Source organism: Bubalus kerabau, chromosome 22, assembly GCF_029407905.1.
Source record: "Bubalus kerabau isolate K-KA32 ecotype Philippines breed swamp buffalo chromosome 22, PCC_UOA_SB_1v2, whole genome shotgun sequence".
Taxonomy (NCBI): domain Eukaryota; kingdom Metazoa; phylum Chordata; class Mammalia; order Artiodactyla; family Bovidae; genus Bubalus; species Bubalus kerabau.
The window spans coordinates 2,381,652-2,401,358 of NC_073645.1; the positions used below are offsets into that span (position 1 = coordinate 2,381,652).

Sequence of the window (19,707 nt, forward strand, 5' to 3'; positions counted from 1 at the left end):
AAGTGGCTTTATTTCTTTGCCAGGCAACAAGGGAACCCAGCAGGCTATTCCCTCAAGAACTGTGTCCCCATCCCTGGGCAATAGGAAAAGGTCTTAACAGACATGAGGTGGGGGTAGGTGATAAGGATCAAAGCAGTGACTGGCTTGCATTCTTCTGATGGGTTAGTGGTGAGGTAAGTAGGAGTCAGTGTCATCAACTTTCAGGTTCAAATTTGTCTGGGGTCAAAACAGTTCAAAGATAGTGTTGTGTGTATCCCTTGATAGGGAAACAGGACCTTCCCCCAAGGCTGCTCTTGACTGTTTCTCCCTGGTGTCACTTCACCTCTCTTTCCTATTTAGTAACTGCTTGCATCTGCACATTGGAACTCAGGGAAGGTCATGCAGGCTGAATGAAGCCTCTTTCTTATAATCAAAGAAATGGGGGATACGGAAAGGCTTTGTGCTCAGGAGCCCCACAGGGCCCTACTTAGTATCAGAACTAAGCAGGCGTTAAAACCTAGTTCAAAAGAAAAGTCAAAGAAGCACAAATTTATATGGCATAAAGGGAAGGTGAAATGAGTGTACATAAGAACACTGTAAACTCTCCCTTTCCAGGGAGGTTGGAGGGAAGTCAGTAATCCTCCTCTGTTGTTGTTTATTGGTCAGTTGTGTCTCACTCTTTGTGACCCCATGGGCTGCAACCCGCCAGGCTCCTATGTCTACGGAATTTCCCAGGCATAAGTATTGGAGTGGGTTGCTGTTTCCTTCTCCATAGGATCTCCCTGACCCAGGAATTGAACCCATGTCTCCTGCAAGTCTCCTGCATTACAGATGGATTCTTTACCACTGAGACTCCAGTGAGGCACAGATCCTCCTCTGGCCAGAATTCTTTGTCTATGGACAAGAATTCTTTTGCATTTGCTAAGAGTTATCTACAACTTACTTTGTTGTAAAATAGTTCAAGGACAGTGAAAGGCTAGAATTAGATAACCAAGAATATGCTCTAAATAATACAGAGTTTCTCATTGGAGACTATACATAGAGATTTTTTTTTTTTTTTTTTGCTTATTCCAGACTTAAACTTATTAAATTCCAGTTAAAACTCATACTGGATAAATTATGATTCATTGTATTGTGTTATTTGAGAAATGTGTGGAGCAGTTAGAAAGCATTACAAGGAACTAACTTGCAAATGTTCCATTTCTCTTTGTTTCAGGTTTTTGCTGCTGATTGTACTGATGATATTCTTTTAGAGCTACAAAAATATTTGCCAAAATATTATGGCATCTGGTCACCTCCTACTGCACCAAATGGTAATTTTTTCTTTAAAATCCATCTTTTAGTCTTAATTCATGAGAATTGCTTTTTAAAAGATTTAAGTAGGATTAAGCCTCGTATTATAAAAACAGAATATATGTGTTTTTCTTACTACTCTTTCTCTTATTCATTAAGAAAACTTATTAATACTTTTGCTTTTCATAGCCAGTTTCTTAAATAGCATATACAAATTAATGACCAATTTCTTAAACAATTGAATGGACATATATATAATATATATGTATATATATACACTAGTACTTAATACTCTTAATTATCAGATGTTCTTTTTTCCAAACATTTTGAGCAATTTCTTTTCCCATTTTGAAAAAAGAAAAATCAAGAAATATTTTCTTTGTGTAACTTCCTTCCTATCTTCTGTCTTGTTCCTTCATTTCCTACGTGCATGCTTTAAAAAATACTTGTAGTTTTCATATAGAGGACAAAATTTTTTATGTAAGGGCACAGAATTTCTCTCTTAATATTAGTTAATACTTGAAGCAGTATTTGCCACATTAAGGCCTTTGACAGAGCAGACAAAAGTCAGTTAAACTGGTAACATGACGGCTAACCATTGAAGATTCATGAGTGAGGGAAGAATTTCAAACTTGACTGAGTTTAAGAAAAACCCATAGTCTTGCTAAAATGCAAATTAATAGGCTCAACTCCCAGACATTTTGATAATGCGTATCTGTGTTGGAGTTCATGATATGCTTATTAAATAAAAGTGTGTTTGTTGTTGTTTTTTTTTTCCTAATGGAGATTTTGCTTGAACCACATTTTGAGAACAGGAGAGATGGGGACTCAAGTTTGAGGTTGTTCTTTCCCTCAGTTCTTTGTCACTACTTATGCTAGGTTTCATTAATAAGGACTCATAGTATCTCTTGTGAGTATCCTCAGATAATAGTAAATCAATGGTTCCCCAGGATTTGTAGGATTCTTCTGTGCTTCATTTGGGGAGGCAGGGGACTTGAGCTTTGCTCTGCTCCTGCTTTTCCTTTCTTTCCCTCTTTCCTGTCTTCCCCCTTCTCTTCTCACGTTCCTCTTCTTTCCTTTCCCTTTTTCTTTTCTCCCTTCTTTTTTTCCTTGTCTTTCTTCCCTCTTCCCTTCCCTCCTTTTTTCTTATCTAATCTATATCTAGATAGTTAAATGTTAAGTTTAAAAAATTATTTAGAAGGGGTAGAGAGAATTCTCTGGTGGTCTAGTGGTTAGAACTCCACACTTCCACTGCAAGGGGCACAGGTTCAAGCCCTGGTCAGGGAACTAAGATGCTGCATGTCACGAGGCACAACCAAAAAAAAATACAGTGGGTCAAATAATTGAGCCAACAGCATCATTATTTTGAAAAGTAGAGTATATAAGAAGAATTTGGGTAGGAGAAGAAATGTTTTAATTGAAACATTTTGTAGTCTAGAATTGTATAATTTAAAATAATTAAAAAATCAAAGACTTGCTAGCAATCAATACCTTTTTGGTTTTCAATACTGAGGGATATCTATGCTAATGTAGAAAGATCAGTAACTTTGAAGTCGGAAGCCTTGGCTTCTTTGTTGGTTATTTCCAAATTTTGTGAACTACTGTAACTCATTAACCTTTTGGAGCTCCACTTTTTCTTCTATACATTGAAAATAATTTCACGTGGAGTTGTGAAAATGCATGTTATTTTATGTGAAAATGCTTTATAAACTCTGAAACTCTTATTTGAGTATAAATGGAGATGTTGGTACTACTGAGTTGAAAAGATGAGGTGAGGAAAATGAGAAAAAAGAGGAGAAAATATAAATAGAAGTATACATGTAAATAGATGTGGTCCTGTAATACCAACAATTGCCTTAGGAAATTTCCTATTCCTTTGTAATCTTTTGAAAAATATTTTAATTTATTTTTTAAAATTAAAAACATATTTTTTCTTTTTGGCCGCACTGCAACTTCCTTGGGAGTTCCTTTGATCAGGAATTGAACTTGGGCCACAGCAGTGAAAGCACTGAGTCCTAACCACTGGACAGTCACGGAACCCCCTTCCTTTCCAGTTTTTAGCTCTGGAAGGAGAACTGCACCATAGAGATTGTTAAGCTTTGATTTTGCTAGAGAATTCATGGAGTCCTCTTTCTGTTTTTATCATTTTGATGGTAAATGAAACAAATATAAGATGGGAAACTTTTTGACATCTTTAGTCCACAGGATCATGAAAATGAATATTTTCTTAAATTTTAATAGAACACTGTGATTTGCATTACTATACTTTACATAGTATTAAATTGATAAAATTTATTTCTCAACTCTTTTTCCCCTCTTTCTACTTGAGCATCTTTATTTATTTATTTATGGCTGTGCTAGGTCTGGTTACTGCATGTGGGCTTTCTCTGTAATTGTGAGCAGGGGCCACTTTTCGTTGTGGTAAATGAGCTTCTCATTGCAGTGGCTTCTCTTGTTTTGGAGCAAAAGCTTGGGGCTTCAGTAGTTGCGGCATGTGTGCTTACTTGCTCAAAAGCGTGTGGAATCTTCCCAGATCAGGGATCAAACCCGTGTTCCCCGCCTTGGCAGGAAGATTTCCTATCTACTACTCCACCAGGGAAGTCTCAAGGTAGAGTGTTATACAACTTTGTATAATTCTTAGAATCCAAAGTTGTAAAACAGAGAAAGTACTTCTAGTTTGCACAGCAAGTTATTGTCACTTAAAGGAAGCATAAGGATGTCCTGACCAACAGTTTTTTACCTTTTAAATTTCTTATGGCAGTTTTATTGACATTTAATTTATGTACCATAAATCTCACCCATTTTTTAAAATTACAGTCATAGAGTTATACAAACATCACATTAGCAAACCTTAGAATATGACTAGTTTTTTTTAAGGTAAAGCATTTCTTACAATTATATTTGAAGATTTGAAACTAGTTATATATGTTAAATCTCATTTTACTTGTGTATAAGCACATAGATACATGTACCATCAAAATTTATTTGGCGGAATAGAAAAGTATATCTTCAAGTAGGTTTGAGCAAATTGAGAGTTCTCAAATGTAATCTCTAGTCTCATTGATTGATAGGTTTATGGATCTCACTACTAGTCAGGTTTTAAGAAGCATGGATTGAAATAAGCTGTTCCCTTTCTCCCCCTTCACCCCACATTTGGACACTCAAGGTCTCTTCTATTTATAATTCCTTATACTTCAAGCTTCTGTTGCTCTCAGAAATAGCTGATGATTGATGTGAAAGGCAGAAGAAAGGTGTCCTCTGTTTTTCCATTTGGCTTCATAAATGGGCAGGGTTTCACCACCCGGCCTTTTTTACATTTTGGGAGGTTCAGAAATGAAGATGGTAGCCAATGCCTAGACAGGGTGGGAAGGAATGTGATGAAGCTTGGAACCTATGTTGTAATGATCTATATAATCAATATTCATTAAGAGGATCTGAATAAATCTTCAACTCTCTAAATGTCCTCACCTTTGTCTTTCCTTTAAAGGAATAGTTATCTCATCTTTACTGTTTATAAGTATTTGCAGATCTTTCAGTTTTCCATAATATTTTAAATGTTTTTATTTTTTTCTCCTTTGTTACTGGGGAATTTTCTGCCCCCTTTTTTTTTCTTCCTTAGTATCAGGACTGTATTCCAACAGTAGAATTTTTTTATGTGTAATGTATTAGAAAATGATGTAAGTATTTAATTTATATTTAAGATAATTATATTTAATTGTATATATTTAAATAGAAAATACACTTAAAATAGAAAAACTTTTTTGTTCATAGTAACCTTATATAATTTTAAACATACTATCGTCAGCAGGATGAAATATATAAATATTTTGAGCATATTAACCTTGTCGTTGGTACAGCCACTGAGAAGTCTTAACTTATAGACTGCTTATAAAAGCATGAAGTGGTATATTTTGGACTACCTGGTAGATATTTTTATGATTTTTACCTCAAAAAATTAAAGAACTATAGAAATTCTATATACATTTTCCATAAATTAATAGATAACATATTTCTCTCTTACAACCATAGAGAACTATACTTCTAGTCAGTGTGACTTCTTATAATGAGATCCATATATTTATGAAAAGTAGATGTCCTGTTATTTATTACACAAATATTAAGACTAAGCTTAGTGGATTATCTCTTAGATTTGAGGTTCACAAATGTCAGTCTTTAGACCTCTGACAGACTGATTGGCTTCATCAGAATCTGTTGTACTAAATAGAGCTTTTAAGAATTTAAACAAGTAAACATAGTTATTTTGCTCTAAATGTGATTTATACACACATTAATTCATATGTATATATGAAAAAATCAACTTTTATTTTTTTAATATTTAAAAATATTAAATGTTTTTTAACTTTTACTTTCCTTACAAGTTACATCATAGCAAAAAGTCATAATTATTTTCCAAACATCATATCAATATAGTTTAATTTATTTCCTTGACTTTGGTCAAAATGAACCTGAACTATTCCAGATAGAACACTATCTTACTCTTAGTCCATCCGAGTTTTAGAACATATTCTCTATACACCTAAAAATTGAGAAATATTGTACCATTCTATACCCACAGGGGCTTTGGCTGACTGTCCTTTGTTATCTGTAGCATTGCCTTATCAATGAGGCTCTCCTGTAGTTAAAATGCCTTTGATCATTTAAGTTATTGTCTTGAGATTGACTTATTTTGAATTAAGCTCTCTTGCATTTTTTTCAGAGAGAATCAGTATTTAAATTTATTTCTAGTGATGATAATCTGAAAAAAAAATAAATTTAAATCTCAGTTCCCACATCATGTCTCATTTCCCTATTTTATTCGCAAGCAACTGTGGCAAACTGCTAGATATATAACCTTTTTTTTTTTTAACTGCTAAGTCACTTCAGTCGTGTCTGACTCTGTGCGACCCCGTAGATGACAGCCCACCAGGCTCCCCCATCCCTGGGATTCTCCAGGCAAGAACACTGGATTGGGTTGCCATTTCCTTCTCCAATGCATGAAAGTGAAAAGTGAAAGTGAAGTCGCTCAGTCGTGTCTGACTCTTAGCGACCCCATGGACTGCGGCCCACCAGGCTCCTCCATCCATGGGATTTTCCAGGCAGGAGTGCTGGAGTGGGGTGCCATTGCCATATGCATCTCTAAAGCAGGTTTTGATGTTGATTTTTTTTTTTTTAGTAACTTAGAGGGAAAGAGAAACAAGAATCTCAAAATTTCAACTTTTTACTTAGAGAACCAAAAGAATACACTAAACCAACTCTCAGTAGGCCTTAATTTAAGAATTATGAACTTAAGGCTAATAATCAATAATTTAGCCATTTATATGTATATATATATGTGTGTGTGTGTGTATATATATATGTTTTATATGATTTGGTAATTCAAATCAAATAAAGCATATCAAGAATCTGAAAGTAAGATAAAAACATATTTGCCTAGTCAAGTATTAGTCACTCAGTCATGTCCAACTCTTTGCGACCCCATGGGCTGTAGCCTGTCAGATTCCTCTGTCCATTGAATTCTCCAGGCAAGAATGTTGGAGTGGGTTGCTGTTTCCTTCCAGCGGTCTTCCCCGCCCAGAGACTGAACCCAGATCCCCTCCACTGCAGGCAGATTGTTTACCATCTGAGCCACCAGGAAAGCCCTTGCCTAGTGAAAATAAATGTCAGATAAAACTGATGATACTTAGGCCTGTTTACTGAAGGAATGGCTCAACTTATTACAGGATGAAGAAGGCCAAAAGGGCAGAAAGAGAATGAGAAGGGCAAACATTGATTCACTCAAGCAGGCATTTATTATATTCCTACTGTAAGGAGAGTTTGCATTTGTATTTTTCTCTTTCCCAAGAGAGGATGAAATAGGGATTTGCAAAAAGTCTTTAGCTTCTCTTGTTTCTTTTGTTTGGCCAAAAAATAGTTCTTGTTTTTAATCACTACCAAATTGGCAGGTAGAAAATAATAACCCTACACTTAACTGTAGATGCTGTGATGTTTAGCTAGATTTGCACACTACCTTTATCTTCCCATGTATAGCCTTATGTCACTAAGGCCTTCAGGGTTTCTTGAGTTATGGAAATTAATGATGATAAACGTGAATGCTAATGATTTACTGTATTGGGATCTAATTAGTCTCTTCTGATATTTGATACATAAGCCTTGTTACTGAAATTTTTATACAATTTTAAGGGAGAGGATGGATCCCTTTCTTTCTCTTTCCTCAAGGTAGCTGAAAATGGGAAGTATGTGAAGGGGACTGCTGTGCTTCCTTCTTCCCCATCTTATCATACTTTCCTATGGTTATCTTTTTAAAGTACAGAAATGGGTGGGTTCTAGTTTCTTGAGCAGGATATTCCTACTTGTCTCATTATCTCTCACCATCAACAGGATGTCTGTGTCCAGACCTTTTATCTTGTTGAAAATGTCCCTTTGTTAGAACCTTTCTTTTAAATGTAGCCTGCTCCTTTTTGTTTCTGTGAGTTCTAGTCTCTTAGGCTACAGTTAATTTTTTGTCTCTTAACTTCACCTGGTTCTACGCAATCCTCCCTCTCTCCATTTTCCTTTGACTAAGGGATAAGATTTTAAAAAATAAATTCATTTATTTCAAAAAATCAAACCTTATTACTTTGATAAAAAGTAAAATATTTTCTGTTTGTAAGGAAAGGTTTTTACAAGAAGTGCTTCTTATGACATGACTGAAATTTGTGATCTCATTCAGAATTTTGTGTGGGAAGATTTATTCACCTAGGAAGGGGGAAAGACTTTCTTTCCTTACTTCTTTCCCTCAGTGCAATCAGACCTGTATTTTCAACCTAAAACTATAAGGTCGGCTACAGTGTGTTACAACTGAGATGTTTATAATTTTTTACTTGAATCTCCCTTTCTAGTAGTTTTCTGAGGGAAGGTGTATACAGGATGCCAAAGTTATTTACAGATGAACTTTTGAAGACTTTTTGTGTTCTAAAAAGCAGGGTGTTTCTTTTTCCTTTTGGACTAGTAGGCCTAGAATGTATATTTGGCATTAACATCATTTGGATTGATTTACCTTTCTTAACCTATACCTGTTGTATCCTCTGTGGAAAGGATTTATTCCTTTTACTATTCTTAAATGAAGAATTTAAAAAATTGTTAAAACACTAAGATGCCTGCTGAGGCACATAGGATGTAAATCATGTTCAAAAGGAGAATGTATTCAAGGGCGGTTTTTAAAAATTATCTCATTGCCTTTTTAATGTTCTTGGAAGCCTTATATCTAATTCATACCTTTTAATTATGGTTGAATATTTATTCCACCTCTTGCAAGAGTTACTCTGTGATATTTATACCTGTTATAAAATTTATTAGTCAAGCTTTTTTTTTCCCCTCCAGGTGAAGTAATAATAATTGTTGACTCTGGATCAGTTTTAACTTTTTCTCAGTTTTAAGATTTCCTCATTTTTGTTTTCTCTTAAGTAGTAATATGTTTTCCTATTACTAATTAGGGTTTTTCTTTAATAACAGATTTATACCTAAAACTGGAAGATGTGACCCATAAATTTAATAAGCCCTGTATAATGGATGTAAAGATAGGGCGGAAAAGCTATGATCCTTTTGCTTCATCTGAGAAGATTCAGCAACAGGTCAGCAAGTACCCATTAATGGAAGAGATTGGGTTCTTGGTGCTTGGCATGAGGGTAAGAGTGATTTTTAGTGTAATACATACATTTCTCATTGCATGTTTTCTTGAAGGTTACAGATGTTACATATGTTTTAGAATTAGGTTATCCATAACTCCTCAGTGCTGGCAGAGATTTTTATCTCTTTTGTTCACTGGTATATGGACAGTGTCTGGATTTATTCTGGGAAGCAGTACATGATTAGTAAGCGAATGAGTGGCTGAACCTCAAAGCTCTGACTCTAGCAATTTTGTTTTAAAGAAGTTTTAAGTTTAGTGCAAAAGAAATAATATGATAAATGAATGTGATATTATTTGTGATTTTTTTTTTCCCATGAGAAAAGTGCCAGTAATTTTTTCTGTATATTTAAAACAAAAAAGGGAAATAAATTAGGTTACTACTGGTTTAAAAATGTGATTTAAAGCCATTGTTTTCTTTGCTTATTTTTCCCTGGACTGGCATTTTGCGATGGGCTCAGGTGGTCAGTTCTGATCTCATCCAGAGTCCCTCTTGTGACTATACTCATCTGATGGCTCCTCTGGGTCTGGTTGGTCCAAGTGACCTCACTCTATGTCTTTCAGTTCAGTTCAGTTCAGTCATTCAGTTGTGTCTGACTTTGCGACCCCATGAACTGCAGCATGCCAGGCCTCCCGATCCATCACCAACTCCCGGAGTTCACTCAAACTCACGTCCATCAAATCGGTGATGCCATCCAGCCATCTCATCCTCTCTCGTCCCCTTCTCCTCCTACCCGCAATCCCTCCCAGCATCAGAGTCTTTTCCAGTGAGTCAACTCTTTGCATGAGGTGGGCAAAGTATTGGAGTTTCAGCTTCAGCATCATTCCTTCCAGTGAACACCCAGGACTGATCTCCTTTAGAATGGACTGGTTGGATCACCTTGCAGTCCAAGGGACTCGAGGCTTCTCCAACACCACAGTTCAAAAGCATCAATTCTTTGGCACTCAGCTTTCTTCACAGTCCAACTCTCACATCCATACATGACCACAGGAAAAACCATAGCCTTGACTAGATGGACCTTTGTTGGCAAAGTAATATCTCTGCTTTTCAATATGCTATCTAGGTTGGTCATAACTTTCCTTCCAAGGAGTAAGCGTCTTTTAATTTCATGGCTGCAGTCACCATCTGCAGTGATTTTGGAGCCCCCAAAAATAAAGTCTGACACTGTTTCCACTGTTTCCGCATATGTTTGCCATGAAGTGATGGGACCAGATGCTATGATCTTTGTTTTCTGAATGTTGAGCTTTAAGCCAACTTTTTCACTCTCCACTTTCACTTTCATCAAGAGGCTTTTTTAGTTCCTCTTCACTTTCTGCCATAAGGGTTCTGTCATTTGCATATCTGAGGATATTGATATTTCTCCCAGCAATCTTGATTCCAGCTTTCTCATGATGTACTCTGCATATAAGTTAAATAAGCAGGGTGACAATATACAGCCTTGATGTACTCCTTTTCCTATTTGTCTTACAAGTTGATACTAACTTGTGGCTGGGCTTTTTCCCATAAGGTTCCTTCCAGAAGGCTGACTGGAGCTTCTACATGTACTATATACATTTTAGGAAGGCAAGAGTGAAAGCTATGAGGTCTGTTGAGATCTAGGTTAGGAAGTCACTTTCTGTCACTTTTATGGAATTATATGGGTCAAAGTATGTCACAGGGCCAGTCCATATTCATAGGAAGGAGAAGACTCCACTTTTGGTTGTGGAAAAAGAGAAGTCACAATACAAATGGCAGTGTGCATAAGGACGTTGAGGCCCTCTTTGAAAACAATATGCCACTGTTAGGTAATATGGAATAAAATTCTATAAACAAGTGGTGCCTATTTAAACCTTCACTGTTTTCAAATCATTCACCCTTCCACTTTCCTTCTTTTAGGAGATAATTTTGGCTTCTGCTTCAGAAAAAATAAGCCATTATACAGGGTTTGCTTTAATTTCCTGCTAACAGACGTACACATCTAACCTGCATATGCTTTCATTTCCTCGTTATTCCTCCCTACATTGAAGAATTTTCCATCCTCCTGTCAGAGGCAGCCCTTCCCTTTGCTTTCTGGATTGCATTTCTTTTCCACCTCTTCTGAACCTAATATTCTTGATTCTCTCTTGTTATTTTATTTTAGTTTTCTTTATCTTCAACTTTGGTCTCTCTTTAGTTGTTTTTCCTTTTTGTTTCAAATAATGTTCAAATCACTCTCAATTGAAAAAGAAAAAAAATCAAAACCCACTTTTATCCTGCTGTGTTCTGCAGCAGTGAATTTAAATGCTTCCCCTTTGTACCCAAACTTGTTATATTTGTTACTATTGCCTTACTTCCCATGCTGTATTCTTTAACCCATTTTAATCTGGCTTTAGCTTCATCATGCCACCAGACTGGTGCCTCATGAAGGTCCCTAATGACATCTCTGTGTCACTAAATTCAAATGGCATTTTTCATTATTCATCTTACTTCACTTTTAAAAGCAGCCTTCAACGTGACTATGTCCTTGAAACATTCCTTTTTGTGTCCATAACACTGCAGTCTCTCCTGTTTTTTCCCTAAGAGCACTTTGCAGTCTTTTTTTGTCAGCTCATTTCTTTGTTCTTTAAATATTGAGGTATTCCACTTAGTTCCATTTACTGCCTTCTGTTTCTTCTCAAGTAGTGTCCTTTATTCTCATTGATTCAGTTTCACTTGTATTGATAACTCCTGAACGTACATATCTAGCCTCTGGTTTTTCTTTGATCTCCTAATCTATATAGCTAACAGCCTATTCAACATTTTACTTGGATAACTTAAAGACATCTAGGACTAACATGTAAAAAACTGACTTACATCCCTCTTGCAAAATAACAACCAAAGCAGTAACAGCAAATCTCTGTTATTCTCCGTCTCAGTGAATGACGTGGAAACCTTTTAGTACCATCGTCTCTCAAAGCCATCCATCAATTTTGTTGATCTTAATTTTCAAGCACCTGAGTCCCATTTTCAAAATTACTCTTCTCTAGACAAGTATCTTACCTCTCAATTTCAGTTTTATTCTCCTCTGGTCTGTTCTCCAAATGTTTTAAAATGTATATCTAATTTTGACATTCCCCAGCTTAAAAATTCTTCAGTTGGTTTCCATTGCCTTTATATATGTGTGTGTGTGTGTGTCTATATATATATATAAAAACCTATATATATATATATATATATATATATAGACACACAGTAGAAATAAATAAGGCACTGCCTGATTTTGCTCTCTGTGTGTTATTTCCCCAAATAGAGGTTCTTCTGTTTGTATTTTTTAATAACATTTTTATTGAGATATGATTTACCCACCATTCAATTCACTCATTTAAAGTAGCAGTTCATTGGTTTAGTATACTCATAGAGTTGGGCAGCCATCAACATATTCAACTGTAGAACATTTTCATCACCTAAAAAGAAAAGCTATACATATCAGCAGTCACTTATTTCCTTCCAACTCACTAGCCATAGACAGCTCTAGTCTACTTTCTGACTGTATAGCTTTGCCTCTTCTGGACATTTCATATAAAGGGAATCATGTAATACAATATGTAGTCTTTTGTGACTGGCTTCTTTCATAATGTTTTCACAGTTCGTCCATGTTGTTAGCACAAATCTGTATTTTATTCTTTTTTGTTTTTGTATGGATATACCACATTTTGTTTATCCATTGGTTCATTGATCAACTTTGTGTTGTTTCCACTTTGGGGCTGTATTAATAATGTTGTTATGAACATTCATGTACAAGTTGTTACATACATATGTTTTTTAAGGTATGTAGTTCCTGAATTTGAGACTAGTGAATGCCATGATTAAATTTAAATTTTAAAGAAACTGCCAAAGTGTTTTCCAAAGTTGTTGCACCATTTTATATTTCTACCAATGATATATAGGAGTTTCAGTTTCTCTGCATTGTTACCCAAAGCCCAAACCTTGTTATTCTGTCTCTCTTCTTTTTTTATAAGTTATTCTAGTGGGTGTGAAGTGGTATCTCATTCTGGTTTTTATTTGCATTTCCCTAATGGCTCATGGAATTGAGCCTCTTTTCATGTGCTTATTGACCCATGTGCATGTCTTCTTTGGAGAAATGTCTATTCTGGTCCTTTGTTCACTTTTAATTTGGTTTATTTTTTTCTGTGGGTTGTTTTTTCACTTTTTTGATAATACCTTTGGAGTACAGATATTTTTAATTTTGAAGTCTAATTTAATTTTGCCTTTTGTTGTTTGTGCTCTTTGTTTCATGGCTGAGAAACCATTGCCTAACCTAAAGTCATGAATATTTACTCCTATATTTCTTCTATAGTTTTTAACTGTTACATTGAGATATATGTATATTTTAAGTTAGTTTTTTGTGTGTGGTTTGAGGATGGGGTCAACCTTTCTCTTTTGCGTATGTGTATCTAGTTATCCCAGCACCATTTGTTGAGAAAACCATTTTTTCCCTCATTGAATGCTCTGGACACATAAATGAGAGTGCATTTGTGGACTCTCAATTCTCTTCTGTTGATTCATATTGTCTATCTTTATGCCAGAACCACAGTCTTTTTTTTTTTTTTTTTTCCTTCAGCTTTATTTAAGGTATCATTTACACAAGATATTTAAAGTATACATTGTGGTGATTTGAAATACATACGCATTGTAGAAGGATTCACTCATTTAGTTTATTAACACATGTTTCACCTCACATATTTATCTTTGATTTGTGTTTATGAGAACATGTTCTACCCTCTTAGCAGATTTCAGTTATGCAGTAGTATTATTGATGTGTCACCATGTTTTACATTAGATTCTCAGACTTTAAACTTATAGTTGGAAAATGAATACTAACCTCTTTGTATTTCCCCTCCCAGTCCTTGGTAAAATTTACCACTTTCTACTCTCTTGTTTCTATGAGTTTGGTTTGTTTTTCAGATTCCCATGTGTAAGTGAAGATATGCAATATTTGTCTTTGTCTTAGTTCACTTAGCATAATGCCCTTAAGGTTCATCTGTGTTACTCCAGATAGTAAATTTCCTTCTTCTTAATAACTGAATAATCTGTTGTTTATGTACAGGCATACCTTGGAGATACCATGGGTTCAACAATAAAGCAGATATTACAGTAAAACAAGTCATAATTTTTAGTTTCTCAGTGCAAATGAAAATTTTGTTTACACTGTACTATAATCTGTTAAGTATGCAAAAGCATTATGTATAAAAAAAATGGATGTGACTTAATTTAAAAATACTTTATTGCTGAAGAAATGCCAAAACAATTATAATAGTAATATCAAAGATCACTGATCACAGCTAACATAACAATACAGTAATAATGAAAAAGTTTGAAATATTGCAAGAATTACCAGATGTGACACAGAGACATGAACTGAGGCAAATGCTGTTGGAAAAAATGGCTCTGATAGACTTGTTCAATGTAAGGTTGCCATAAACTTTCATTTTTGAAGGTTTCTATGCTCTGAAGGTTTACACAGTGTCTATGAAGTGCAGTAAAATGAGGTGTGCCTGTACATACCACATTTTTATCCTTTCATTCATTGATGTGCAGTTAAATTGTTTTATATCACAATTTGGCTATTGTGAATCATGCTGCAGTGAACAGGTAGTTCATGTAGTGCCAGGATATGTGTTTTCTTTTTCTTGGGTGTATAATGGTATTTCTTAAGTTTTTGAGGAACTTTCATACTGTTTTTTATAGTGGCTGTACCAGTTTACATTCCTACTAGTAGTACTCAAGGTTTCCCTTTCCTTCATATTCTCAACAACACTTGTTAGTTTTTCATATCAAATTGTCTGACTTCTTTATATGTTTTGAATATTAACCCTTTACCAGATACATTGATTTGCAGCAGATATTTTCTCAGAATCATACTGTCTGGTTTTTTTTTGTTTGTTTGTTTGTTTTTGTTTTTTTGGCTGTACCACATGGCTTGCTAGATCTTAGTTCCCTGATCAGGGATTGAACTCTGGCCCATGTCAGTGAAAGCACTGAGTGCTAACCACTGGACCACCAGGGAATTCCCAAGAACCAGACTGTCTTGATTAATGTAGCTTTGGAATTACTTTTGAAACTAGGAATTGTTAGACTTCCAACTTTGTTCTTTTCCAAGATTGTTTGGACTACCTAGGGTCTCTTCAACTTCCTTGTGAATTTTAGGATCAGTCTGTCAGTTTCTGCAAGCAAGTGTCCACCTGGGATTTTGGTAGGAATTATGTTGAATCTGTAATTTGAGTTCTCCTAATTTTATTCTCATGGCTTTCCTTTGTATAGTAGTTAGCAGTTTATAATTACATATAGTTTGCTTATCTGAGAAAGGATATGATTGCAGTGTGAAATAATGAATGGGAATAAGAATATAAATATAGACTAAATTATATAAGTCTAGAATGTTAAAATTGGGAGATATAACTTGAATTTTAGTATGAGTTCTGTTAGGATTTTTTTTTCAGATAGTTATTTCCTTAGCGTTTGGTAAATTTATTAAACTTTTCAGTCACAATGGGTTTATAGATTAATACTAAAGATAGAGTTGGATAATTTTAGAATCAGTGTTCCAAATTTAAAAAATTTTCCTCCAAGACAATCATGCCTAATTTAAATTAAAAAACAAAACAGAACAAAAATCCCAAAACCAATCCTCACTGAATATACTGAAGTTTACCAAATATATCAGTTTTAAATTGTTTTTCTGTTATATTTAACCAGTAAGTAAGAAGAGGTTTGGTGGGCAGAAGAAAATGCCAATTTAGGAATTCCTTATATTTAATTAATTATATGCCAACAAAGGTCTGTATAGTCAAAGCTGTGGTTTTTCCAATAGTCATGTATGGATGTGAGAGTTGGACTGTAAAGAAAACTGAGTGCTGAAAAATGATGCTTTGGAACAGTGGTGTTGGAGAAGACTCTTGAGAGTCCCTTGGACTGCAAGATCAAACCAGTCCATCCTAAAGGAAAAATCAGTCCTGCATGTTCATTGGAAGGAAGGTCTGATGCTGAAGCTCCAATACTTTGGCCACCTGATGTGAAGAACTGACTCAGTGGAAAAGACCCTGATGCTGGGAGGGATTGGGGGCAGGAGGGGGGACGACAGAGGATGAGATGGCTGGATGGCATCACCAACTCGATGGACATGAGTTTGGGTGAACTCTGGGAGTTGGTGATGGACAGGGAGGCCTGGTGTGCTGTAGTCCATGGGGCCGGAAACAGTGAGACATGACTGAGTAACTGAACAGAACTGAATTATATATAATTATTTCTTATATAAATATGAGGAATTTATACATATAAATATATTTATAGGAATTTATTACATTTAAACGAATTTATTGCATACAAATACATAAATTCCAGAAATTAATTAATTAAATCTTTTGTTTGCACTGTGCAGCATGTGGGATCTTAGTTCCCTGACCAGGAATCAAACTCATGCCCTCTGCATTGGCAGCATAGAATCTTAAGCACTGGACTGCCAGGGAAGTCCCAGGAATTCCTTGTTTTTAAATGACTGTCAACAATTATACTGTTATTTCCTTGATCCCAAGATGGTATAGATGATAAGACTCACTTTGATTTAATAACAAAAGAATTATTAAGATAATTTGTAATAAATAATTTGTAAATAATCTGTAAATACAACATTGTAAAAGAAACAAAATAGGAGCTATAAGAGCAAAGCAGTCAAGAGAGGAGGAGTATAGAGTGACTTTGGAAAAGATAGTATTTTGAACTGGCAACAGGGAAAATAGTTAGAAAACCAAGAAGCAGAGCATTTTTTTAACTAGTTAATGAAAGGTGACTGTAAGTTTATGTAAGGAGCATATTATATATAGGCAGGTGGAGTGTATTTTAGCTTAAAGTATGAGACTTGAGAGAAGTAAATATATCAGTAGCTTGCTTTGGGACTTTCTGCCTTTTTCAAGTAGTGTCCTTAGTGGTCAACTAATAAGTGAATGAATGGTTGTTTAATTTTCCAGTTTTATATTGACTTTTTAAACATGTGCTGTTCAACTGTGGGGATTATTATATTTATTGGACTTCTCTGTTGGCTCAGGCAGTAAAGAATCTGCCTGCAGTGCAGGAGATGTGGGTTCAATTTCTAGGTGCGGAAGATCTCCTGAAGAAGAGAATGGCTAACCACTCCGGTATTCTTACCTGGAGAATTCTGTGGACAGAGAAACCTATTGGGCTACAGTCCTTGGGGTCGCAAAGAGTCAGACATGACTGAGAGACTAACACTTAAAATATTAACTGCAAATAATTGAAATACAATTTGTTGAAATTCACTTGAAATTTCTTTAAAACATATAATTCAAGATTTTAGTTGATTTGTACTTGTCATTTTCTCCCCCTCCTCATGTCTTCTGGGTTACCTTTCCTTTAAAAAAAATTAAGTATCTTTTTTGTTACCTGTTTCGATATTTTCAAGGTGGCACTGTTAACTTTTGATTTACAAACGTCTTTGTAACTGATCAAGACTGGGTAGTGGGTTGAGATTGGAGAAATTCTCAGATCTCTTTATGTTCTAGCTTTAACTAGTAAAGTAGAAGTAAACAGACATGCCTGAAATGAATACAACATTGTAAATCAACTATACTTCAATAAAAAAATAAATGAATAAATGAAATTAAGTAAATAGAGAAAGAGAGAATATAAATAAAGGAGTCTCACTGAAACTAGTTAGCTTTAATCTGTAGGTGAAATCTAGATTTTTCATATATGAATTTTTTTTTTTTTCATATGTGAAATTTAATTTAGCTCAGAAAATAAATCCCTGGATAGTAGAATGGTGAAGTTTTGAGAATCCTTTTCTGGGGATTCTATAAATATTTCCTAGTTGGTAGTTTTGGAGAAGGCAATGGAAACCCACTCCAGTACTCTTGCCTGGAAAATCCCATGGGCGGAGGAGCCTGCTAGGCTGCACAGTCCATGGGGTCGCAAAGAGTCGGACACAACTGAAGCTACTTAGCAGCAGCAGCAGTTGGTAGTTTACATGATTGGGTATTTGAAAATTCTTCTCATTTATTTTTGTATTTAATCACATTCTTTTCTCAATTTCATCTTTTTATTGCAAGATAAGTGACACATGACATTGTGTATGTTTGAGCTGTACAGAGTGTTGATTTGATAAATTTATATATTGCCATCTTATTGCCATATAGTATTAGGTAATACCTCTGTCGGAGAAGGCAATGGCATCCCATTCCAGTACTCTTGCCTGGAAAATCCTATGGACGGAGGAGCCTGGAAGGCTGCAGTCCATGGGGTCGCTGAGGGTCGGACACGACTGAGCGACTTCACTTTCACTTTTCACTTTCCTGCATTGGAGAAGGAAATGGCAACCCACTCCAGTGTTCTTGCCTGGAGAATCCCAGGGACGAAGGAGGCTGGTGGGCTGCCGTCTATGGGATCACACAGAGTCGGACACGACTAAAATGACTTAGCAGCAGCAGTAGCAGCAGCAATACCTCTGTCACTTTGAAAATCCTTTTTTATACATATTTCTGGGCATAGAGAACATGAGTACTTTTTAAAAAATCACTTTCTGGATACGAGTAACTGTCCTTATAAAAATAATTTTTCCTGTAGTCAAATGTAATTTTGGTATATATATATAAAGTGTTTTTCTTCTGTTCATAGTAACACTTTGTTCAAGATAAATTGTCTTTCTTTAAATAGGCTGCTAAGTGTATGTAAAAAGAATACAGTTCTATTTGGATTTTTTGAATAAAGTGAAGCATTTGAGATAGAGAGTAAGTAGCCATATCATACTGAAAGTTATAAAATACCAGTTTCTAAAGCAATGTATTCTTAATGCTTCTTAAAAATATTTAATTAAAAATTGATGAAATACATCATTGTATGGTTCAGATGCCAAAAAGTATAGAAACATATACTGTGAGAAGTCACCCTCCCCACACAGGATATTATATTAATAGTGATTTGTTTTTTTCCTCACCAATGTATGCTTCCAGAGATATTGGTTCCTATATTGCAAAACCATCTACTTTGAACACTGTTCTGTATCTTGCTTTTTCTGTTTAATGTATCATGGAGATTTTTCCATAGTGGCATTACCAGCTGTCTGTAATGGATCTTTTGACTTGTTTCCAGTCTTTTGCTATTATGAATAATGTTAGAAATGAATGACTGGAGACCTTCCTCATTTCACCAGTGTGCTAGGGTATTTATGAAATAAGTGCCTAGAGGGGAATTGAGCTTGTATGCATTTATAATTGTGGTAGATATTGGCAATCTGCTTGATACAGAGCAGTGATTTTGAACCAGTTCAGTTCAGTTGCTCAGTCATGTCCAACTCTTTGCAATCCCATGAACTACATACAGCATGGGACTATTGCAGCTTTCTAACTATTGTTTCTTGACCTGCATACAGATTTCTCAGGAGGCAGGTCAAGTGGTCTGGTATTCCCATCTCTTTAAGAATTTTGCACAGTTTGTTGTGATTCACACAGTCAAAAGCTTTGGCATAGTCAATAAAGCAGAAGTAGGTGGTTTGAACCAGGGGCAGTTTAATTTCCCAGGGAGTCATTCGGCAGTGTCTGGAGATACTTTTGGTTGCCACAGTTTGGGGATATTCTGTGTTCCTGGTCTGTTTGAGACCTGATTTCAGTGAACTCTTCAGATCCATTGTTCATTTTCCCATGAGTAAACATGCTCTTTGTTCATAAGATATATTTCAAATACCTTTTTTTTTTTTCTGTTGGTCTTTTGATTTTTGAATGGCAAAAACACTATCAACATTTTAAAAAGCGTATTGTATGTGGTA

The 19,707-nt window shown here is 35.3% G+C and overlaps 1 protein-coding gene across 13 annotated transcripts in view; it reads left to right on the forward strand.

Moving 5' to 3' along the window:
- Positions 1-19,707, forward strand: part of IPMK (inositol polyphosphate multikinase) — a 54,060-nt gene that overhangs the window by 25,889 nt on the left and 8,464 nt on the right. For 9 of the 13 annotated variants that reach the window (XM_055560481.1, XM_055560478.1, XM_055560479.1 and 6 more), the window contains exons 3-5: positions 1,196-1,292; positions 3,716-3,880; positions 8,764-8,936. In XM_055560481.1, the coding sequence (XP_055416456.1) occupies positions 1,196-1,292; positions 3,716-3,880; positions 8,764-8,936 (435 nt within the window). The remainder of the gene's footprint in view (positions 1-1,195; positions 1,293-3,715; positions 3,881-8,763; positions 8,937-19,707) is intronic. The other 4 variants (XM_055560476.1, XM_055560477.1, XM_055560470.1 and 1 more) reach the window with 3 other exon arrangements.